A 25341-nucleotide genomic window follows, 5' to 3' on the forward strand; every position below is an offset into this window, starting at 1 on the left:
AACTCCAAGCCTGGGAAAAGCTTTGGGTGATTGTCTTGAGGTCTCCTTCCTCTTGGGTAAATTCCAAGAGGAAGATGACTCAGGGGCTGTCAGACGCCAACCTGCCTACCTGCCTGCCTGTAGTAGGGGAGCGGGCTAAGTAGCGACAGAGCACCTGATCTAGGTGATTACATTATGTACAGTGAATGGAATACAAGAACTTTTCGGCCAACAAATTAAAAAATAAAGCAATTGTTGAGAAACCTACTGCACTGCTGCACTAGCAAAGACTGCAGAGAGAAAACCCCTGCACTTGGAGGGAGACCTGCAAAGCTGTTCATGACACAGGGCTGGGAAAACAAGAAGGATGCATAGACAGCAGTCAGTGCGGAGCACGGCATGGCAAACATGCATTTTTCACAAGGCACTTTTTTATAAAACCAAACCAAAATGGGTGAATGTGTGAGTTTATTGACTCCCGTGTCTGACTACCAGAAATCTGAGAGTCTGGCAATCCAGAGCTAGTTAAAGAAAAAAAAAAAAAAAAGCAAGCAAGCAAGCAAACAAACAAAAAACACACAGACCCTGGGAGAAGATAATCATGTAATCACAGTCTGCTCAAAGGTAATTTCATATGTGTTAGGGCCCACAAATACCTCTAACCATGGTGACATGTGTTCCTCATCTTCCTCTCAATTCCATCACTTATTACTACTCTCATAATTTCAGGACTTAGCACATTCTGAGAGGAGATAGATGAAGAGAAAAATGGAAAACTTATTGAACTGAAAGGTCCTTTCCTTTCCTACTGAGAGCAGTTTAAAACATGTGGGGAGAAAATTATTCCATTTTGCTAACTTCCTCTCTTCCCTGAATAGCAACAGGAACATTTAGTTCCAAATGATAGACTCAAGTCTACAATTCCAACCCAAATCACGCAGAACCCAATTAAAAACAGGCTGAAACTCCAAGGGGTCCACTAGACCAGCTCACACGTGCACCCGGTTCCTTCTTAAATGAAGCCAGTGGTTTTATTTATAGTGACTATCATTTTGTCCCACAAATGTGATTTTATCCTACCAAGATAAAAGCATCTTTTAAAGACTGCCCTTTTTCCAGATAACTTGGCTTTTCCCCTTCTGTTTTGTGAAATCTTCATGCATCTGCTCTGGATAGTAAATCTAGCCTTTTCTTCCCTAGAAAAATAGGTTAAGAAAATGAGTTGAATTAACATGAACTTATTGTTAATTGATACACTGCATGATCATAATTCTAAGAATTTTTAAAAACAAAATATTAACAACCATAGAGTGACATCATATATTCTGGTCTCTTAGCAATCATTTAGTGAGAACTGGAAAGAAAATGATATGAAATAAAACAGATATGAAAATTTATTTTTTAACAACAGAATACATAATCATACAATTTTATTTTCATATTAGTTTTTTTCTTATTCCAATCAAAGTTTGAGAGTGAGCCTCTCATACTAATGATTGTTCTGAACTGTAACTTTGTAAGTAAAATATTAGTGACATGTGACTCTAAGCTCGACATTCGGAGACGCCTCCAAAAATATTAGCTTTGCCTGCTTTTCTTATTTGATTAAATCCATACTTTTGTTTATATCCTTAAGTACACTTGCCTAGAAATTAACTGCTTCGGAAAGTCAGTTGCAAGCCCCATGTGGGCTTTTGTCTTTCAGGACACTTAACTGAATCACAAACACCTCTGCTAACTTTAGGAATTCTGTGATCAATTTCAAGACAGCTGACATTTTATTTGCAATGAGTTACTTTGTCTGTCATATCACTAGAAACCCATCTGTATGAACTTTAGGGTTGAAATGAAGCAGAGTTCTGTCCACTGATGGGTGGGCATCTTTCCTCCTTAGGGCTCACACAGAGCCTGATATTTGCTTTACACAAAAGAGAAGTAGATGGTTATTTGCCCATGTAACGGCTGGCCTCACACACAAATCTGGTGCCATGTGCCTCCTCAATCATAACAATCAGGTCTGTGCTGCAACAAACTGTAATTTAAGAGGTGCTTTAGTAAAGGATTCAAATTTAAGCTAACATTTGTGCCACTAGTGCACAGTACCACTGATGCAAACAACTAAGGGGACAAGAACAGCAAGACCCCGCTACACAGGCTGGGTCACCAAGAGCAATGGTAACAGCCACCCTAGGACTTGTTGGTCTGTGTTGGGGGGCAAAGGGCTCATGATGGCAGCAGTAAGAGGCATCCCACTGCTAGAACACCGAGATGGGATCAAGTGTACGTCTTACAATTGAAACTACTGAGCCTCCCTAAGGGGCTAAGTCTCAGTCCTGTGAAACTGTCACCAGCCACTGCAGCACAAGTTCAATCCCCGGCCAGGTGACCCACATGGCCCAGCAGACCTCTTCTGTCCCACCAGCTGCTCCCCTCAGCAGTGTATTTCAGTCAGTCTGCCTGTTCTGCTTCCCACTCTGTTTCTTATAAAACCTCTCTTCCCACAGTCCCTGCACCTGCGGCCTGTACCCCAGTTCTTGCATGCATAAATAAAAAAAAATAATTGAGAGGAAATAAATGCATCTGACTTTACTAATCATCTACACAGAATGAAAAAGGGTTAGACTCTTAGTAGAAAGAAAAAAAAATCACTGTAGATATAGAGGGATTCAAAAAATAAAGTGATAATAAAATCATTTTGCTTTAAATTACACCAGGGACAAGGCTGATGAAGATACCTTTTTTGACAATATTTGAAAGCAGCTTTGTTATTTATGTACATACACACACATTATGTATGTTTACACATACACACATTATATATACATATATGCACACAAGCATACATATATACTAAAAGCCACATTACCAATAACTAATAAGAATGGCTAAGTATGGTATACTGAGGAAATAAGATATTTTGTAGTTGCTAAAAATGGTAATTAAATATTTGATGACATATGGCTACATAGAAGGGTGTTTGATAAGAGAAAAAAAGCAGGGTACCCAATGCAATGCATTCCTTGATTCAAACAACACAAGTAGTAGTGTTACATTTGGTTATTTTACATGGGTGCATTTAAGAATGAATTTAGAATTATGTACTGGAGGGATAAATGACATGTTTGAGAAAGAAGAAAAAGGAAGGAACAAGGAAGGTAGAGGATATGGAATCTGTATTGAAATTCAATGAATTCACACAAAAATAAAATCTGCTAAGGAAATTTGCTTTAAAAAATGCTAAAAACTATTCCAAAGGGAGTGTTTACCTACTTAAGAAACACCCACTGATATTCAAGGAGAGATATTCTATGTGTGATTCGTTCTTACTGAGTCATTAGAGGAAGCCAAAGAGATTTCAAATTGCAGCACATGGCAAACCTAATGGGAACTGTTTTCTTCATTATTTTAACATCATTGTGACTGAATTTCTTAATTAAGGTTAAGTATTCCTAACAATTATACTGAAGGAGTGATGTCTTCTATCATCTTCATAGAAAAGTGCTCAATTTTAATTCTGAGTCTTAATTTAGTAAACTACTATCTGATCTCAGGGTAATTATTTCTAAATTTGCACATCTCAAACCAGTCACCACACTCTAAACATCTGCAATCTAGACTTCATTATTTGAGGATTCAATATTGAAGGGCCCATAGCTGAGAATATTTATTAAAATTACTCACTGAGTAAAACAAGGGTAATTTTAGAACAGAAAACAAAAACAACTTCCTAAGCATTTTCCATTATATTTTATATTCAAAAGTAATAAGCTAATTATAAGAAATCTTATCAGTAAAAATCAAGACTGTAAATTTGGAAGTACTGAAAATGGTTTCTTTTCATCATATCCCATAATTTCTGATTACTTTTAACTGACTTGAGTAGAATAGTTTCTTTTTATATCCTTCACAGTTAGCAGCTCTCAAACTTTTTGACCTCAGGACCCCTTTAACTTTTAAAATTTATGGAGAACCTCAATGTGCTTTTTGTTTCCCTGGCTCTTAATTATCTAAATGTTCTATATTGGAAATTGAAGATATCTCTACCCCATTTGTAAACAATAACAAGTTCATTACCTGTTAACATACTTTTTTTTTAAGCGTAGTATTTTCAAAGCCAAACCCCCCCCCCCCAAATTAATAATAAATCAGTGAGAAGAGTTGTCCTTTTTTACATTTCGCAAATCTACTTACTGTGTGGCTTAATGGGAAGTACCTAGATTCTCATCCCTGTCTCAACACTCAATTTATATGATATATTGGCTAGGCACCTGAAGAAAAGCCAGTCCTGGATAAACATGTAAGAGGAAAGGAACAGCATTTTTTATAGGCTCCTTGGCAGAGTGTGGTCACTTTTCTCTGATGCACCATCCAAACCTGATTAAGTTGTAGTTTCTTAGAGATTAACTTCTGAATGGAATTTGAACTTTTCATTCATTGAACTTTTCATCTCTGCTACATTAAAATCTATTGGCTACTTTGCACAATATCAAAAAATCACATTGTGAATTAAGACTGTAGATCTCATCTGAACAGTCTTTTAAATACCGGGAAGCTGTGATACTCACCCAAGTGGATACAGCTTTCCAAAATTCCTATTTTTAATTGAAGGCTTATATTTTACTTGGGCCACAAAGATTGTGTTTTCTTGATTCAGGCACCCTGAATTTATTTTCAATCAGTACCTTAGGTTAAAGATGTAGTAAAATCCACAAGGGTGCTCGTGGTGTGAAGTGGCGCTTTGAGCTTTTAAGCTGTGTTCAGCAGTTGTGCCTGGTCACTTCTGAATGCTGCACCAGTGAGCAGATCAGAAGAGCATAAAAGACAGACGATGCTTCCGAGTCAGACTAAAAATAGTTTGACCCTGTCAACCCTCAGAAAGGATACTGAGGACTGATGCAGGGGTTCCGGGAAAGCTATACCTGCAAAATCCTGGTCTTACCACACGGTCAGTGATTCCCACTCACCATTTAGAACACTGGATGGCAGTCACTGAGTTAATGCTTGTTCAGCCTGTTCACATGTATTATCCATCTCTCAGATAGTAATAAAAGTAGGAGTCTACTTCTACAATCATTCAAAATGGAAGCATGAAATGCAAAAAGCATAAATGGAAAAAAACTAAAATCACATGCAAATTTCCTCCCAAGGAACTTGAAATAACGAATTTCCCCTTTGTTCATCCATTTGCTTCCCTGTTTGTTGGGCTCTTTAAGGAGGGCACTTACTTGCTTAGTGTTAGGGAGATGGATAGGGAGAGCAGGGTCGCCACAACCCAAAGCCAGGACCCACAGGGCACAGAGCATTTGGGTAACAGAGCAGAGACCCTAAAGTCCAACTGATCTGATGTCAGGCCCCAGGACTCTGACCACTGGGGTGTGTCCTGTCTACCTCTCAGTGTCTGTTTTCTTAGTTGAATCTGAGGCAAATTCCACTTAACACCACAAGGACTGGATGGAATGCACGTGAAGCATTAGTGCAGCTCCCAGCCCACAGCGGGTATTCAGTAAATGGAGCCTCTTCTATGAATAGGCAGCCCGAGTCCGGAGAAGAGTAGAACATATTTCCAAATAACTATGACACAGCACAGGAACTGATTAACTGCAAAATGTGATGGGAGTAAGAGGAAAATCAACGGTCCATTTTGGCAAACAAGGGGCTGGAATAAAGGCATCAACATCTCAAAAGGAGGAGAAGCTGGCCCATTGGGAGAGGAGGCCAGGGGGGAAAAAGCACAACTACACACACACATACAAGCTGGGCACAGAGCAGAGGAAGAACACCGGGGAACCGCCTTCATTTAGAGTCTCTGATGCCTTGCTAAGGAACACAAACATCTGAAACAACTGTTTTTTAAAATTCTTGGATAGAATGAAAAATTGTAAATTCTCTGTGTTAAGCAGCTCATTGGTCTCCTGCCTCCCCTCTTTGCACCCCAGCACACACATTATCTGCATGGCCACTTGAACGCCTGACCCCTCAGCAGTCTCCTAGCCCCAGCCCCACTGGCAAAGGAATCGCAAAGCTCCCTTCTGAAGCCTTGGGACATCAGCAAGCCCTAGCAGCTGCGGAATGTTCCCTTGTTTTAGAGCATAAGGGTGGCAAACAGAGAGCAAAGGCTTTTGCCCTCTCTGTCACTTGTAAAATTGGAAGCTGCCAGTCACTTCCTCTTCACCCCAGGCCTAGCGATCTTTGCTGTGCGTCTGGTCCTATGCGCCAGTGAATTTACAGGTCGCTGTGCTCAGTGGAGTGAGAAGACACAAAGAGGGATGAGAGCTGCACATTTTCCACCGTGAACCAGCATCTGAGGAGCCTTCTGTCACTGCATGAGTGAGCTAGGAAGCCCAAAGAGGCTGTTCCGTCTGTCCCTCTCGCTCTCTGGCAGGGACAGAGAACGGCGCCTGGGTGCACGCGTGCTGGTGCCGTGGGCCAGCGTGGGGACAGCCCACAGGGGAATGAGTTTGTGATCCCCTGGCCATCGGGTGGGGGCACACGAGGGTGCAGCCCTCTGCATGTGGAGGCGGCCGGGCTACCGCGTGCTCACACACAGGACGCGACCATTCCTACAACCACCACCCAAATCATAGCAATGTCTTACTCACCCAGAATTTTACGAGGAAGAAGGCATTTTGAGGGCCCTTTCCAAACAGTTCCTTTAAGCCACCTTTCTTTTCAGGAAATTTGTCATAAATCTGACGAATGTCGACTGATTCGAGCAATGGGTCACTGTAAGAATGGTTGGCATGCCCAATGTGCACGAAGAGGTGTTTGTTGTACTGTAAGAAATCAACAAAAACAGTCTCATTACAAACCCTTTGATCAACCTGGGAGTCGACCATCCAGACCTGGACGAGGGGCAGTAGTCTCGAGACTCCAGACATGAGCCTTCAACCATCCAGGGTCTGTGCCTTTGAAAAACTGAAGATGCTCAGAAAAATGGGCAAGGTTTAGGGTTAAAACAATCGTATCTTTTATTTTCCCAAGTACTTAAAAAAAGACTTTGTAGACATAGTAGTAGACACTGTTTAAAATGCTCAATGCAACAAATAATTGTCGCCATCAGTTTTACCTGACTCTACCGAACATGACAGCGAGGCCCTCTGGAGCTCACCGTGTACAGTGGAACCAGCCCAACCAGAAGTCTGTGTGTGGTATTAATAGCATTACCACCCAGAAGGCACTTGCCTTCCACCGACTTCTTCCAGCAGAACTAAGAGTGCTGAGTCTTTATTTCACCAGGCCCCTAAACAACCAATCTAAAGTTTCTGCATCAAGGCTGGCCAGCATGTGGTTGTCAGTGCAAAGTTGGTAAAGACCATGGAGAAGCATCCAGGGACAGGCATATCTTAGAGGTAGTGCAGAACTGGTTCCAAGAATACCACAACATAGTAAATATTGCAGCAAAGTGAGCCCCACAAATTTTCTGTTTTCTAATACATATCAAGGTTACATTTTCACTCTCCTGCAGTCTACTAAGTGTGCGATTACATTATGCCTAAAAAAGAAAAAAACACATACTTTAATTTTAAAAATGTCATTGCCCCCAAAATGCTAATCATTATCTGAGTTGTTGGAAACATGACACTGATAGATTTATAAACTTTCCATTTGTAAAAAGTGCAATTTCTGCCAAACACAATAAAATGAGGTAGCACAAGGCTACAAAGGGCTGATACAGAAAAAAAGGAAAGAACTTAATTTCTCATTCACCAAAAAACCCTCCAAACCCTGTTAAGTTGTTTAATTTATAAAGGAAACCTTTTCATATCTTGTTTCGGTATAACATATATAGGTGGCTCAGAAAGAGTGTGTCTAAAGCAAGGGCTCTCTCTCACCCAGTCTGTGGCAGAATCACCAAGGAGTCTCTAAAAATGTCTGGCCCCATTTAAAGTATATTGGAATCCTGGAGAATGAAGCTGGGCAGCAGTAATTTTTAATGTTCCTTAGGTGAATTCTAATATGCAGCCTTCCAATCCCTGGTCTAGACCGTGAACTCCAGACCTCCCAGCCCCCACACCTGCCTCTCCTGCTGCCAAGGCAGGAACCCAACCTAAAGTGACAAACATAGCTGATACAGAGCCCTGGGGGTCAGAACCCAACAGGGGTCAGATGAGAAGTCCCATGTCCCTATTCACCCAGCAGCTCCTATCCACCTTTCGAGTTTAGACTGGTATATTTCCAACTAGAGTCCTCCCAAGTACTCACAGGAAATGAGAAACCCTTCATAAAAGGAGCCCTGGGCCAAGCTGCCTACCCGGAGAATGTGCATTGGAAAAGCGTAAGGGGTTTGGACCCAGCCAGCTCACCCACAAAACTTGGGGTGCATGGCACAGCAGGTACATATTGGACAAAGGTCTCCCAGTCTCTAAAACAGGGACAGCCTCCTAAGCTTGCTGTAGGGTTTCAAGGACTGAGGCCCATCAAGAGATTAGAGACCTGAGATCCAAAGAGTTCATACTAAGTAGAAGCAACTAGAAGCAACTGTTATTTTCTATACACCCCCCTTCTTTGAGTCACAGCTAATAGTAACAATATGGCAGCAAAAACCCCCAAAACCAAAAAACCATGATTTATCTTTGTACAACCTTAAGTTTCCCAAATTCAGGTGGCTAAAAAACCCTCAAAATCTATACTGAGGATGTGTGGTTTAAATCTGTGACCTGGGCCTCCCTGCTGGTCTAAGGGGTAAAGTGCAGCACTATTAGGCTGGTCACAACCCCTGCAGCACAGGTTCGTTCCCGAGCCAGGGAGCTGACCCACATGGCACAGCAGACCACTGTTCCCCTCGACAGTGTATTTTGTTCAACCTGCCTATTCTGTTCCCCACTCTGTCTCTGGAAAATCCTCTCATCCTCTGCACCTCTGGCCTGTACCCCAGTTCTTGTATGTATAAATAAATAAATCTTAGAAAAATATAAATAAATCTGTGACCTGCAACATGGATCTCTGGCCACAAAAGGGAAGCCTGACACTGGACCCGGAAGGTAGTTGTCCACAATGCTGCATATTTGGGGAGAGTGGCCAAGGCCCCCTGTGACATCTTTAGGCTCAACTCCTCTCCTCTGATAGTTTTACCAGGTTTCAAAATCTGTACTCTGTATTAGATTTGATACAGAAATGAAAAGGGCGAGTCTATCAAGCTCTGTCTGACATGGGCCCAGCCTCTATTTCAATTTCCTGACAGATTTCAGGCAGTTCTGAGACCAGGGAACTACACTGCAAGAGAAGAGCGTGTCTGTGCTGGAAGAGAATTAAAAAATAAAGGAAAAGTCACTGTTGTGTTAGGGAGGTAAGAGCATGCATGGGATGGGGCAGAGGATCTGATCTTTTTGCAAATTTTCTCAAATGCTATCACATGGTCTTTTCAATAATAAGCAAAACCAGAAATTATCCATGGTAAAAAGGAGAAGAGCACAGGCAGCCTCGGGAAAGACACGGTGCAAAGCAGTAAGACACGAGAAGGCGAGTGAGAGCAGGTACCTGATTCCTAGTTCCCCAGTATTATGGGTCCTAAGGGCAAAGGAACTGTCCTTCATCATCTAGAGACGACTGGCCATCTGTCCATACATCAACTCTTGTTGCTTGCAGTAAGCTCCCACTCCTATCGGGATCTAGGAGTTACAGTTTCTGTGCCACCAGGCAGGGCGTTTACGGGACAGTACGAAACACACGCAGAGCCTTGGGCACACCTGTGTACTGAATGAACCTGTCAGCTGAGTACCCTTTTTTGGGCTCTTTTAACTCATCAATGGGCTCGGGGGTCAAGGCTGAGTCGGGGGGTGACTTGAACTCTTTTTTGCTCTAACATCAAAGGCCCCACACTATGCTACTGGAACTCAGGGACCACAGTGTATGGGCCTATGAAAGGAAATCGAGGGTAAAACATCATATTTCAATGGAGGCACTGGAGACACAGCAGAAAAGCAAGGTGTTGTATGCAAAGCATGAAGGGTCTGCAGTCAGACTTGACCTGACTGTTCAATTTTCTCATGTATTATTGGGACATAAAACAGGTAACACAGAACACGGCTGAAGATTAAAGGAGGTAGTGGTGCTTGGTTCAGGGCCCAGCATTGAAGAAAAGTTTTATAAATCACAGTTGCGAAGATTAGTATTGCTATGGCTTATTGTCGTTGTTTGAGGTTACCTAATCTTGGGGTACAAGCAAAAGAACTTTCCTGCTATCTCTTCTTGCCTAGCAAAGAAGCATAAACACAAGTAAGGCACGAGCTGGGAGTAAGCGGTGAAGTCGCGTGACTGCTCAAATCCTTCATCATGGTCCACGCCAAACTTCTTGGGGTGCAGACCCTCACCTGTCCTCAAGGTGGGAGAAGAACCTGTATCCGCTCAGTGCGATAAAGTATGTTTTCCACACACTCGGCCTCAGGTAGTTCTTGCCTCATAGCGACACTACGGGTGGATTTTATTGCAATCATTTTATAGGTGAGGAAACAGAAGTTCAGTGACTTGCCTGAGGTCATGCTTCCAGGAATAGTCCTGGAGTTAAGAATAAACTCCATGTGTGGATCTGAACAAGCCATAACCCATGTGTTTGCTGTAAACAGTAACCACACTATCTTTCAGAAGAAAATACCAAGACCATCAACTTTTCCTTAAAGTTGATTTGAAAGCTCAATAGCATTTTCAAAATTCTAAAAAACTAGAATTCAGGACCAATGTAATGATTCGCAGATGCACCAGAGAGAGTCTTCAAAGGTTTCTATTTTGAGGAAGTTACCTTTGTGCCCAAGTGGCTGAAATGAACTGAGAAGGGGCAGGCTGTCTTTGCCAAAGGAAACCGGGCACTGCCTCTTCAAAGGCTGGTGACCTAAAACCGAAGCTTGACTACTGGCCTCTGAGCGGTGTGACCCCTGCCAAGAGGTGACTTTGTTTCTAAGTATACAAACGGCCTGCGAGGGGTCCTGGAGACCACAGCTTCAAGACAAACAGGCCTCCCTCTCCCCTTTATTCAACTTGGGGAGGTCAAGAATCCTTTTGCCCCAAATACAGAAAATGGAAAAGCAGAAGTCTACCTGATATGTTTGGGGTCAAGTTTTAATGAAATTAAAACTTTGAAAACCATTTGGTTTTCCTTCTATCCTGCCAATTCCTAAAAGGGCCAGAATGATAATTACTTCCGTTCCTCCTACCAAATAAGCCCCCTTTTCTTTCCAGAAGAGATGGTTCCCCAACACTAAAGGTGAAACACATAACCAAAAAGGGCAGTTCTTTTTTATAGGGTGGAAAACAAATATTTGCAAAACAGCCCTCACTGAAAATTCCAAATATCTGGGGAATACAGAAAAGAAACAGGGTGAGTACTAATGAGTCATGTACACCAGGCCTAAGCTAAATCACCTCACTATCGAAACCACATTAACATTAGTTTTTTTGATTACAAAAAAACAAGGCAGCCCTCACTAGATATGCTGATTACCAACCTATCAGTAACAACCTTGGGAAAGGGTATTTGTCTCATAGACAAAATTCTGAATATTTCTTTTGTGGATTTCAATAGAACAAGGCAGTGCACCTAGTGTCCACTGCCTGTGCTAAGCACAGGGACGCCACAAGCCAACAGTCTAGCTGATTGTTATCGAAACGGCAGGGCTTAAGAACAGTCATTACCATGTCTCCTATACATCCCATGACTTCAATCCTCACCTGTCTGCTCATTTTATACTGGTGACCTTATTCTACAAAAATTAGCCAGGTGAATATACATGGAATATATATATATATTTATTTAAATGCATCTTTAAAATGTCAATAAAGGGTCTCCCTGGTGGTGCAGGGTTAAAGACAAAGACTCAGTGCTATCAAGCTGTTCCCAGTCACAGCAGCAGAGTTCCATCTCCCGAAGGCCAGGGAGCTGACCCACATGGCACAGCAGACCTCTCACAGCTGCTCCCCTCAGCAGGGTATTTCAGTAGATCTGCATGTTGTGTCCCCCACTCTCTGGTGAATTCTCTCACCGCCCCCACACCTCTGGCCTACACCCCCATTCTTGTATGCATAAATAAATAAATCTTTCTTAAAAATGGCAATCAAGTTCACAGCTCTAAGGTGAAAACCCAGTTATCCCTCACAGGTTAGACAATAACACACTCAGTTGCAAGGTTCCAGAAAACTGAGCTTCCCTGCAACGCATCTCAGGTAGTAGGGGGATACTTTCTTACCAAATGAGGAAATATACCAAAAAAGAGGGAGATGACTCCCTGGCCTGGAAGAAAATTAGGCCACTGACCTGGACAACAGCCAGGTCAGAGAAGACGAGAAGCAGAAGGGCTCTGGGGGTGTTGCCCAGAAGAGAGTGGGCCTGAGGGTTCCCTGACTGATGTGTCCATACACAGGAGAGCAGGAGAGTTCTCAGAAATGTTGTGATTGTGCAGATATATAAAAATTATACGTGGGAAAAAAGATGCTATGACAGAGCCTAGAAAAAGCCAATGTTTTACAATCAAGAAACTAAAATAAGCTGCATTAATCACGCATATGAGAAATGTACACAGGTCTGTAATATAAGCAATGAATGTTAGCTGAACCAAATGTTGTGATATAAACACCTGGGGAGTGGATGGGAAGGGAGGCTGGCAGGAATGGGCAGGGGAGGGGAGGAATGAGCTAAATTTAGAGAACTAAGTCCTGGTCTTCCATAGTAAGAAGTCAATAGATAATGTGTAAAAGTGATGGGCACAGAGAGGAAAAGCCTGCTACTTGGAAGCAAGCAATGAATCATATATGAAGAAATGGGTGAGAGGGCTGTAAGCAGCTGTCTCTGAGAAGTGGGAGGTAGGGAGACATGGGACTCCCCACATGGCTCAGTTTCGCTTATAAATAAAGTAAATGTTTTTATTAAATTAAATAAACAGACGATCAAAAACTATATTGAAACATCATGGAGTTTTTTTGAGGGAGGAAAAGAACCATAAAGGGAAACCAAAATATTAAGAGTGTGCTTCATGATGTTTATTATTCTAGTTGGCCACAAGTTCCCTGGGCTCAAAAGGAACTTCAGGCACATCACAGAGCCTTCCTTTTGCTCCAATACTCAGGACAACCGAGCTTCAGAAGCTGGGATCCTTATCTGCCTGCAGGCTCAGCAAGAGGACACGTTGCACAGCAGAACCCCAGCTGGCTCAAGACTGTCCCGACAGCACGGAACACACAGACTTCTGATCTGGGAAGCTCTCGCTTTCTCCTTTTACTTTATAACCCTTCAGGTATTCTTTAGAGCAGTTACAAAAGATGGTAAAGGTGAGTGTAATCCTAAAAAAAAACAACAACAAAAATACAACCTTCTAAACGTTACCTGTGAAGGGTTATCGAGCTATCCTGGGGCTTCAGCAAGGGACTTCCCTTCTGCCCCAGCGTTATTCTAGGAAGCCGCTTTCTCCCTGCTGCGTGGCTGTCCCTCTTGCTTGGCGGCTTAGGAGGTTGCAGAGTTCAGAGGAGCACAGGGACTCTGGGGTCCGATGAGGCCTGGGCTTGGGTCCTGCCCCTAGCTGAGTCATCTGGGACAGCCGTTCTGGCATCGGCTGCAGCTTCCACACCCCCATGAAGGCAACACCACAGACCCTACACCTCTGGGGTGCCACAAGGACTAAATGAGATAATTTGTGGAAAATAAAAAATATGTCTCTCATGTTACTATTATTGCTATGATCAATGATCATTTCCTCAAATGATGATGATTCTATGCTTTGGACAAGATGATATGAAATGAAGATTGTCCCCCTGACAACAGCAAAATGGAAATACTGTGACATAAAGCAGAAATCCAAAGAAGAAAATGCCAGGGCCATAGGGTGACCGCTTCTGTCCAGACAGTTCTAGGAACTACGGGAGCGGAGAGGGCGGAGAAGGTGGCGATGTGCACTCAGACCCTGAGTGACCAGGCTCCAGAACCTTTGTCAGTCATCGTCCACTCTCTGAAACACCAACCTTGGACTTTGCAGCTGGGCTTGGGCATTCAGGGAGGTTGATAACCAAGAAAATGAAATAGGAGTGGCCAGAAGTGGTCCCTGCGGTTTTCCTTTCTTTCTTTTCTCATTTTGTACTAAAGGATTCTAACACAATCTACCCTGGAGATTCCTGGTATGGCAATTTCTTTTTGTTTGTTTATGATAAAAGAAGGCAAAGCCCTTTCTGCCTCTCTGACACGCCCCTGCATGCACTACACTGTCTGACCTGAAGATGGCAGTCTTTTCCTAAACTTGTCCAAAAATTCCAAGTATTTGAAGAACGTAGTAAGAACCTTGAAAAATGACTGCTGTCAAATAAAACCAAGAGAAAAATTATAATCCACTTAGGAACTTAAAGAAACCAAGACAAATAACTCATGTCAAGGGATGCTAATGTACAAGCTGGAACAGAACAAGGACAGATCACCTACATTTGCTTCCTGTCACAGCCAGACTCTGTATCCAGACACCCCAAGGGGAGCTTGTGGCCATTTGGGATGTTCCCTGGGGCCTGAGGCTGTGCAGCCACGTCAAAAAAAGTGACCTCCATATTCAGCCTTTTTTTGGGGGTAAGAGAGAGGCTTGTGTGGGCTGGAGCTCCAGCAGGCCTGAAGAATGAGCATGTGAGTGAGCTCTCTCCTCAGCTAGCACATTGCAGCAGAGACACTGGCCATTCTGGCAAGTTGGCCTCAGGTACTGGCTCAAGACCTCTCTGTGCTCTTCCCAGAAAGCAGCATCATTGGAAACAAGAAACAAGGAGTTAAGTCCATCCTTCCTGGATGTCACACCAGGAGGCAGCCCCTTTACTCCAACAGCCCACTTCCACACTGGCTCCACAGAGGGTCTGTGTGTTCTTAGAAAGAAGTGTGCCTTCCCACGGAAGTGCAGCTGGAAGGGCCACCAGCTGAGTGCAGGGACAGCGAGCAACCAGGAAGGCGGGCGGGTGGGGTGCCGACCTGCCAAGGAAAGCAGATGGAGCCTGGCTGGGGCCTCCGTGCAACGTCTGTAAAACCCAGATTTCCAGATGCTTTCAATTGCCTCATCCCCAAATGGTAATGAAAAAAGAGGGTGAGTGCCCAGAGCAGCTCAGACACTGAGAGTAAACCACCCACGGCTGCTACCAGAGGGTGCGACTGGGTGTGGGTGAGCTGATATGGTGGGAAAAACCAGGCCACAGGAGCCACCCCCTCCACCGCTGGAAGACACTCCTTCTCCCATGTCTTCCAGCGAGGCCACACTTGCTGAAACACCAGGGAAAAGCTGGGAGAGGTGCAGCACTGGGCCCACCAGCCATCAGACCGGCTGGTGGCTTAATGCTGCACCTCAGCTCCTCTGACAACACAGAGACAGAATCCAGGCTCTGTGGGTTGTGAGCTGTGGGGCCAGAGCGGAGTTGCCTAACTTTTCTGGGTTTTAACTTCTTCACCTTTCCTGACCTACTCATCTCTAGACGTCACTGTGAAGGTGAAATGAAACAGGAAACATGGGTGCTCTGCATGAAAACGGGGAGGTGGACAGAAGTTGGTATGGGCTTACTATCACAAGGTCCCTCGGTGCGGCCTCGATTCGGGGAGAACAGGTTCCCAGGGACATAAGTCACATCTGCCTGGAGGGCAGTCCCTCATGAATACACGGCCTCACTCTCAGATGCAGGAACCCTACATCTGCCTGGAGAGCAGTCTCTCATCAATGCATGACTCCACTCTCAGATGCAGAAACTACCTTAGTGCCCACTGCAGGCTTGGCAGCTTCTGCAGAAGAAACCCTGCCTTTCCCCACCCAGCCTGGGACAAAGGCAAGGATCCTCCTAACCGCCTGGAATTTACACTGTACTTCTGATCTGCTTATTTCTCCGATGTGATCCCTACACAAATCATCTACCCTTCTTTCTGCAACAGGCCTCATCAATGCCATTTCCAAAGAGCCACACTGGTCATGTTTTCCAAACCAAAGTCAACAGCTGTGGTTTGACAAAAGAGTTTTAACTGAGCTGTGAACTCAGGCCTTTGAAAGGCACTACAATACAGATATGAAAACGGAATCACCCTTGGGCTCACAGCTGACCAACTGCCTTTATGGAGACGAGCATGGTTATCTACAGGATGCACCCAAGGGCTCGTTGTAGGCTCCCTAATAGGCAGCTATACCCTTTGTCCGCCTGGCAGTAGGCCGACCACTGTCCACGCCGCGGCAAGACTTTGTCCTTCCTTTAGAGACTAATTCTCATGAACTTACTTGTCTTCTCCAAATGTGCCCCCTTACCTTCCTGTTCTGGCTGCCACCAGTGGAACAGCAGCAAACTATCCCGGCCCTGGTCTCTCTCCATCCCCAGACAGTGGGGTAGCCTCATTCTCACACGCTGAGAGCACTACATAGGAGAGTACTTGGTGCCTGATAAAATCTCCCAAATGTTGGTTTCTGCTGCCTCCTTTCCCAAATTCCACAAACCATTGACTCTGGATTCAGAAGATATTCAAATATGCAAGTCTGCAAGTGATGAACAGGGTCTTGGGCTTCGAGACTTTAATTCTGCCAGTCCCTGTTTCCAATATACACTTCAACACATTTATTTTGAGGACAAAAAGAAACAGCATTATCACAAAGGAGTTCTGAGCAACCTCGCTCCTTCTCTGATGCATGACTTTACAAATTCTGTCACCATTTCCAGTCTCAAACACTCAGTCTCCTCCCACCAATAACAAACCTAGTTTTATTAATGGGATGCCCTCCCCTTGCCAGTCCTTCCTTTCTATCCCTGCTTTCATCCTGTGTAGCTGGCACCTTCCTAGAACACACACATCGGGTCACATCTTCTTAAAAGGGTCAGAGACATTACGTTGTTTGTATAGAAATCTCTGGAAAGAGTCACAAGAAAGTAGTGACAGTGGTTACTTTCTTTGGGTGGGGCAGGAATTAAAAAGTAAGTCATCCTTCATTCTTTGATGCATGTAGATTTTTTCTAAAGTTGTGTTTACTGAGGTAAAGCTAGCTGACATTGTTAATCTTTGGGGGCTACAGATTCAAATGTCTATGAATGTATATTTTCATCGCTTGCCCATAATCCACCATATTCCACTGGGCTCCTCCCTCTCACCTCTCAAACTTCAAGCCCCTCTGGTTGCCTCAGTTTTACAGTCAGATGTTAAAGACTTTATTGGTCTGGTTTTGACTGACCCTTTGGTATGTTTCTCTGTATTCCACATATGAGATCATCCTCATTTTTTTTTCTTTCTCCCTATGACTTGTTTCACTTACATGCTCGTAGATTTTTGACCATGTAAATTTACTACCAAGTCAAAAAATAAAAAAAGGATTCTGGCTCCCACCTGAATATCAACAGAGTCCAAACACCTGGTAAACAGATTCTCCCAAGCCTGCCTCCTACTGAGTGTCTGGCCCAACTTCCTACTATATTCCAAGACTTCTAAGTTCAAACATTTCTGGAGAGCTTAATATGTGCAGGGAGATCCCTAACTGTACTCCAGTGACATAGTGAACATGGCCTGTCCCGCCCGCTGCTCAGATTGGAGTCAATCCTGGAGTCAGCATTTGGTTTACCCCAAATCCTCTCGTTCCATTAGCAAGAGCACATTGCCACCAACGCAGAACAGAAGACACATTTTGTCATCCAGGTGGGAATAGTTCTTGCTTCTCCAGCCCCAAACCATGAGAAGAACCACTGACCAAGAGATTGTAAAAGGGGTTCAGAGGAAACTCTGGCCAACTCTCCCTGTGGTGACTGCCCCTACTGTATCCAGGCGTGGGTTTGGGAGTTCAGACTGTGTTTCCATTTCAGTATTTTTTTCAGAAGTGCAGTAAAATGGTTAAGAAAAGAGGTTGGAGACCAACCCTGACATAGCCACTTCCTGGAGGTGAAATGCCCATATCTCTGAGCATCCGTTGCTTCACTCATGTCTGACATAAGAACAGAACCTGTGTCAAAATGCTGGCCAAACAGCTCACTCATAACACAGCTCCCTAAGTGCACGTGATGACTGCAACTGCTGTAATATGTGAAGGCTCGCTGGTGGTGAGCTGAATCATCAGGTACTGCATCACGGAACTTACACTATTTCCTTCCACAAGACAATGCTTCTTCCAAATCTAGAGAATCATCTCCATGCCCCTCCCCCACCCCTCCACCCCCACAAAAAGCAAACTCTTCCCTTCTCTTGTGTAATTCCCATCCAAATAAACCCTCACACACACTCTTGCTGCTCATAGTTCTGCTGGCCTGGCAATCAAATCATGACAGACATTAAACTAAACTCACTGGGTTCCTGAGAGCCTGATCTGGCTGGGGTTTGCCAGCTGTGGAGCAGGATGTGGCCTAAGAGAAGGGTGGGGAGCTGGAGGAGGAACCTTCCCTGTCCACGGGTGGGGGTGGAGGAATTCCGCTTTGCTCTATCAGGAAAACCACTCCCCACTCAGCACAAGATTCAGTTTACAGCTCACCCAGGCTAGGTTTTCCTCTCTCTGAAGGAACAGTTGCATAACTCTCAGAATGGGGCTCTGATTTAGGAGAAGCCCTTTTAAATAGCCCACCCTGGGTGGAGGATCTTGCACTTAACACTTGAAGCCCTTTGATAGGCAACATTGAAATCATGTAGAAAGTGTGTTTTCCACCATTACTAACCACTTCTAAAATAGTCTGTTTTTCAGATTCTTCCTTCCTTTCTTCACCCTCTGCTGTTTTTCTCTCAGCTTCTAGTGGAGCCAAAGGTAACAGAGGGACTGACTTGCTGGTTCTCCAATATAAACAACCACTGGCTTGAGGAAATGCTGCTGACTGGTTTACATATTGCAGGACCAGCAGGGGGCGCTCATCCTCCAGCTTAGTTGTCCCATAGCTCCTACATTATGGCCTTGGACTTCAAAAGGCTGCCACTTAACTGATACAAGTGGATGCTGCAGTCTTTGGTCACCATCTTGGGATGTGGAGTTAGCAGACCTAAATCTGAATTCCTCTTCTAACTTCAGTTGGCTATTCAACACACTGATTGACTAGGACTAAGAAAATGCATGATGTTGGCACTACTAGCGCTATTACTGCTGTAGGAGGCAGAGTTTGGAAGAGTCTTCAGAGGTCGCCATCATGACTTAGGTAGTGCACTGGTGTTAAGTTTCCAGAATAGCTGGTAAAAAGAGACACCTTGGTGCAAAGACTAGCCCAACTTCTCCTCTGGGCTTTGTTGCTACCCAGCCTGTGGTTCCTTATTTCTGCCCTGAGATATAGCACAGGCACAGGAAGGTTCAAAGCTGGCCATGGTCTTTGTCTGGCCACCTCTCTGAGTCCCTTCTACTGAGGGGAGTAGAATTACCTTCTCCACAGGGCTGTGATAAAGATAAAGAAATCACTAGTGAAACTTGTGAGCACCACACCTGGCTCATTAACTGGTTTGATTTTGTTAGCACCACCTATCACACCAAGATCCAAAGGAGCCTCAGTCATTACAAAGAAAGGAGAACAGTGCCCATAAATGTAAATGTAGGCAAAGATTTGGAGACTCTAAATGCGTAAGTTGAATTTGTTTATGGACCTTTAATTATTTGTCATTTTGTTGGCTTCTTTGACGTTAATGTTCATGTTTAAGGTTGAATTTGAGACAGTATAACCAAATTTGTTTAAATGTACTAGTTGGATTTATTTTAGAAGGCTTTATTTTTTCCTGCATTTGGTACAAAAATACAGTAAAATTAAGCATAAAAGGCCACAAAAGGTGTCAGCGCCAAAGCCACCCCTTGCAGGCTGCAGGGTTTGCATGTCCCCTTGGTCCCGAAGCCGCACTACACGGTGGCTGTAACTGCACCGCAGAGAGGTACGTGAAATCACGCACAGCTGTGTGAAGCTTGGGAAGCTGGCGCATGAGGCATCACTGCAATGCTTTAAATTTTGCTAATTCTCCTGCTTCAATTAGTCAGTACCTTCCTCCCCCCCACCCCCACTCCCAAGGGTCACTCTACTTTCTCCAGCACAAGAAACATTCTCAGGGCCCCCTCCTTCCACTAAGATCACAAACATATGCCACTCATAACCTGCCTTGTATTCATCCGTATACACTGAAGTCATGTGTGATTTACTTCAAAATGCGTGTGATCTATGAATATTAGAAGCCTTATCAATAACTGAGGCTGATGTAATAACTTCACAACAGTGATACAGTTTTGGTTGGCATTATCTGATAAGATGTAATTTAAAATCATAATACAAGTCAGAAACATCTATCATATGTTGGGGAGGTATTATTTTCTGAAATTATATTTCATGAAAGAAAAAGTAATTTTCAACTGTGACGGAACTGTTATTCTATGTAAGCATTTAGTAACACCTGAGGCATTGTGTGTGTGTGTGTGTGTGTGTGTGTGTATGCTTTTCTTCCCTAGCAGAATGGAAGCTCCGTGAAAATGAGGCCTTAGTTTCTCGTGCTGTTGCATCCCTCACATCTGAAAGAGTGGTTGGCATGTTAGTAAGTGCTTAAAAAGTTAAATGAATTCCAACTTCTCTCAGTCCCCAACACACATCCCTAAAGTAGAATTATTTTCTTAGGAGGCCCAAGTGTATTGACTCACACCAGGCCTTCCATTCACTTCCCGGCCTTTGAAGTCATGTGTTGGAGTCCAATCTATAAAGCCAAGTCTTTTCATTCATCAGTAAAAGGCCAAATCCAGTTGAACTGCTCAGATTATTAAGTGTAATCCTGAATGTGCTTGACAGGTCTCTGGGTTCTACTCCAAGGACTTGGTAGGTCGTTTTATCTACACACTTTCATGTATTGTTTTATATACTCAGAATCATCCCCTCTGAACATTCCTCCCTTTTTACCACCACAAGCTCAGAGACAATGGCTGCCTGTACAGCCCTGGGTTCTCTCCCACCCCTAACCCCCATGACCTTGCCCAAGCAGGCTGCTCATAAATGTTTGTAGAAGGGACTGAGTGAATCTCAGGTGATTCAAAGTGCCAACAAGCCCATTAACACTACCAACAACAAAACGAGGAAGGGGGCATTCTGAGTCCTGATAGGTTCAAAACTGAACTGGACAGTCAATGAAGGGGCCGCCATAAACTTTAATTAAAACCCTTTTCATTCTGATAAGTTATTCATCGTCTTTTAACCACAGGGGACTCTTGCTTTCCGGTGTCTTAGAGTTTTCTTTCTAAAACGTGGCCACACACAGAGAGAGAAGTTTGCTCACAGAGGAGATATAGATTTATCCCTTGATTCAAGAGAACATTAAAACTGGTGGTGGTTCAGAGGTCGTACAAAAAATTAAGACTTGGGGTCCTGTCTCCTTGCTTCCTGGCTGAATATCCTGGGCAGGTCATTAAAGGTTCTGGACCTCAGTTTCTTCATGGGGAAGTGGGAACAGAATTGACTTCCGAACACTATGGAGCTGGCATCAGCTTTGCAGCCTTCTGTAGGCAAACAGGGTTATACAAATATGAGTTAGGGAAAATAGAGGCCAACCTCCCGTCTTCAGCCAGAAGATGACCTACCTCTCCCGGAAAGTGAGGCGCTCACAATCACAGAGGGAGTCTGTTCATTTCAATGACACAGAGATAGGGATTTTAAGCCATCATCTGCCTCTGTGAGCCCAGTGACCTGCTTTGCACCTTCTTCATTTTGCCTCCTAATTTTGAAGCAGACTCTACTTTTTTACTAGCTTTCAGACTTCACAACGTATACACAGGCATGTCAGGGGGTGACACATTGGCTCCTGCAGCCCCCACTCTGGCGATGGCTGGCGGAAAGCCCTCCTCCACCATCACCGGCTCGCCACTGAGCCCAAGTGCAGACACTCCTGGGGGGTCACCCCTGACTGGTTAGTATCTCAGCTATTTATAGCACACGGTGAATGCTCATGACACGTCTTGCTTGTAAGAGAAGGACAGCAAGGTGGCAAATGCACAGAGGATGGGATGAACTTATGTGCTGCTGTCGGTAGTTTGAGATCAGTGGAGAAAGTGGAAAGGAGTCGGTGAGGATCCCAAAGCAAACGGACGCTTCCTTCAGTTTGTGCCTTGGCCTCACCCCACACAGATGCAATGCTCAGGCTCACAGCCAAAGGTGGGAGTGGAAAAAGGTCCCGGGCTTGTTGGGCAGAAAGGAAGGAGGCTTGCATATGCATCTGAAGTGATGGTCTGGCTGAGAAACAATGGAATGATGGGCACTCAAGGGGCGGGGGAAAGAGGAAAGAAGAAAAAGGACAAACAGGGTCCACATACCGCATTACTGGTCTTTAAGATATTATGTGCTTCGTGTCCCACATCAAACTGTTCAAGTCCACTTTGTTTCTTCTCCGTAAGAAGATGACTAGCTATCTTGTAAAAGCACAGACTAGGAAAAGCAGTATAGAATAGTGGCTCAATGTTTGGGTTTGAGCTTAAGGACATGAGTTAGAATCTCAAATCCATCAGTAAAGATCTATGGGATTCAAGAAAATGACTTAACCTCTCTGCTTCCTCATCTATCAATCAGCACTAACTCTTAAGGAATTTTTGTGTAAATAAAATGGGATGTCTATCTGTCCGTCTCTTTCTCTCTTTTTCGCTCTCTCTCACACACACACACAAACACACACACAATTTTGCATGGCATCACCCATATGGCAAGCAGGGCTCAATAAATGTTACCTGCTGCTCCATTTTACCAAATCTAAGAGCTTGAGACCCTTGCCTATGGCTTCAGTGTTCCCTGGAGTTGGAGATCCAGAGCACCCAAAAACATTTAGTTTTAAAGTTCTACATAGTAGCAATAGAAATATTTCTTTTTGCTGAACTGAAAGACTAGTTGGCTATTATTACCCAGACCCATTTTCACACAGGTTATCTGTCAGGCACCAGGGAAGGGAAAGGTGAAGGAAAACGGGGACAAAAAGGGGGAAGGTACTGGGACGTGGGTCCTGGCTTCAGTCATACTCACCGAGTCTGGGTCTCGCTGCTGTTCGAGGAAAGCTGAGAATTCCACCAGGCGGAGTTTGGTTGTGCCAATGGAGCGGCCCTGCCAAGCAGGGACTGAGGGAGCTGGGGCCGATGCAGGTTCAAACCCTGAAAGACCAACGCCATTTTCACACCTGGCCATTCGCCTCCCTTGGGGTAGGGCTCTACAAAACAGATGACCCAGGACGAAGGCCAGCAGCCCCTCTAGTGTCTGGGATGGAGCACTAAGCAGTGGTTGAGTTCTGGTCAGGCTTCCTGGAGGCAGGGGCCAGCAGGCACACACAGTCCTCCTACTGTCAGTTTCTGCGTGGTTACCAGCTATGGCACGAGGACATCTGTCCCTAACAAAGGGGACCAGCAACAGAATAAGGCATGGGTGACTGAGGAGGCAGAAACAAAGGCCTCCAAAGACCTCCTGGAAGACCAGTATGAGCCAGGAAATTCTCGTGTTTATCTACCTCCTTTCTTAGCTATGGTCACCAGCACTAGAGGTTCTCTCAGGGCGGCCCAGGGGACTCTGTCTACCCAGACCAACTCTGTGTGCATGTGGGGGGACAGCAGGTCAGAGTCACAGCTTCTAGTTTGGGTTCCTAGCAAGCTCTCCTTTTAAGAAAGAGAACTTAAAATACACTTATCAAAGAAAAGTTGACTAAATTCCAAGTCTGTCCTCTGGCCCATTGCAGTCTGCTTATGAGGGGGCAGAACTGCAGCAAGGAGGGAAACTGGTCAGGCTTCCTATTCTTTAACAGTCCATCTGAACCGGAAGAAAAAAAAAATCCATCTGAGAAGCTCTCAGAAGGTGACCAAGGGGCATGGGGAGTTAGAAGGGGACCCCCTGTATTCATCTCAGCTTCCAGCTAACCTCATCTTAAGAAGGGTGATGGTAAGGAGGGGACTTCAGGGCCATGCAAGTGAGGTGGAACATTGGGGCCATGGACTGTCCATTCAGGGCTTCCTTGAGGTAGTCCCGAGGAGACTCACCTGGAATGGGGGCCGTGACTGCTGGCTGGATGGGGTAGGCCTGCTGCACGAAGGGCTTGACGCTGGGAACAAAGGGTGCAGAGGGTCAGGAAGCATGGCCAGAGTTGCAGCTATTCCCCACACCGGACTTGGTCTCTTAGGACCTCACACCCAGCTGGGGCCTCACTATAAGGTTCCCTCCCTGTTGGAGGAGCCAGTCACTGAGGAACTGACCCTGAGAAGGGTCAGCAGGGTGCTAGGGACCCACCCAGTTCCCAGCAGTTCCATGGCCCAGGCTGGACACACACCAGCTGGTCAACTCGGCATGCTGTGGCGCCTGCCTGTGAACCCTTCCCTGCAGAGACAGAGGCCAGTGGTTGCCATTTCCACACAAGGTTTGGGGAATGCTTCATGTTCTTGTTCTTCAGGCCAAAGAGCTCAAGTTCTTATGGGGATTCTACAGGCAGGATTTCCTTTTTGCTTTTATTCCAGGCTGTTCTTATCTCCCAGTTTGCTAAGCTTGCTTCCTTTGCCTTCAAAGCATCAGAATATGTGGTCTACACGTGGTCCGGACCTCAGGGAAAGTCAGGACAGAATGGGTGACGGGGCACCCCTCCGTCTCAGGTGAGTACTCCTCAGAGAGACCCCAGGCTCTGCCTGTCAAAGCCACCAAGACTAAGCCTGTGGAGGGCGCAGCCTCCCTGTTTCCAACTGGCTGACTATTACCACCGAGGGAGGAGGGTACGCCTCTCGGTCTGAGTGTCTGCTCCTGGATGACAATGGCACATGACTTCAGCGTCTCTCGCCACAAGGCCTTTCTCTCCTCAAGCCCAAGGCAGACTAGCCCTAGGCAAACCCTCCCCAGGATGGCCAGTGAGCAGTCCCTGTCGTCAGTGCCAGCCCCTCCTCAGACTTACTCTTGTGAGGATCCTGGTTGCCCTGTTTGAATCATCCCCGGCCAGAACTGGAAGGCAAAATGCAAGAGGCTTCAGGATTATGCATTCACACCAAAGCACAGTTCAGGGTGTCTATACTTTGCACCCTCTGCTAGAGACAGCGGGTCAGATCACCCACGAGCTGTGGAGTGAGCGTCCTCAAATACAGACGTGGTCCCAGTTGCACATGGTTCTGACCCAAGTCCTTGCACTGACAACCCCTCTAGCTCCCTTTAACTTCTCTTCCTGAAAAGGGACCAGTCTAGCTAGCTCTTCTCCTGGCACCCAAAAGAACTCTGGGTGCACTGGAGGAGACTCACAAAGACTCTGACTGCTTTACCCAGGCAGCCACCCATCCTTCTCTCAGTCCTTCCATTCTAAACACTCCCTGCCTCCATGGCTTACAGGGTAGAGAGGCCCCAGAAGGCAGGGACAAAGCTTTAAGCAAGAGGCCCTGTGAGCTTCCAAGCCAGCGGTCCGGGGAGCTCCAGAAGCAACGCAGACACTACCCTTGCAGCGGGCTGTTATTGCCTGCTGGCCCCCGCTGGACAGGCGGCCTGGTATGC

General features: G+C 45.1%; 1 protein-coding gene across 5 annotated transcripts in view; it reads right to left on the reverse strand.

The window, feature by feature from the left end:
• TEAD1 (TEA domain family member 1 (SV40 transcriptional enhancer factor)) overlaps nt 1–25341 on the reverse strand; it is a 161426-nt gene that overhangs the window by 21377 nt on the left and 114708 nt on the right. For all 5 annotated transcript variants that reach the window (XM_012725476.1, XM_004683036.2, XM_012725475.1 and 2 more), the window contains 4 exons: nt 24758–24804; nt 23862–23923; nt 22864–22988; nt 6579–6752 (listed from right to left, as the gene is read on the reverse strand). In XM_012725476.1, the coding sequence (XP_012580930.1) occupies nt 6579–6752; nt 22864–22988; nt 23862–23923; nt 24758–24804 (408 nt within the window). The remainder of the gene's footprint in view (nt 1–6578; nt 6753–22863; nt 22989–23861; nt 23924–24757; nt 24805–25341) is intronic.

The sequence above is a fragment of the Condylura cristata genome, unplaced genomic scaffold (genome assembly GCF_000260355.1).
Source record: "Condylura cristata isolate star-nosed mole 26May11 unplaced genomic scaffold, ConCri1.0 scaffold00015, whole genome shotgun sequence".
NCBI lineage: Eukaryota > Metazoa > Chordata > Mammalia > Eulipotyphla > Talpidae > Condylura > Condylura cristata.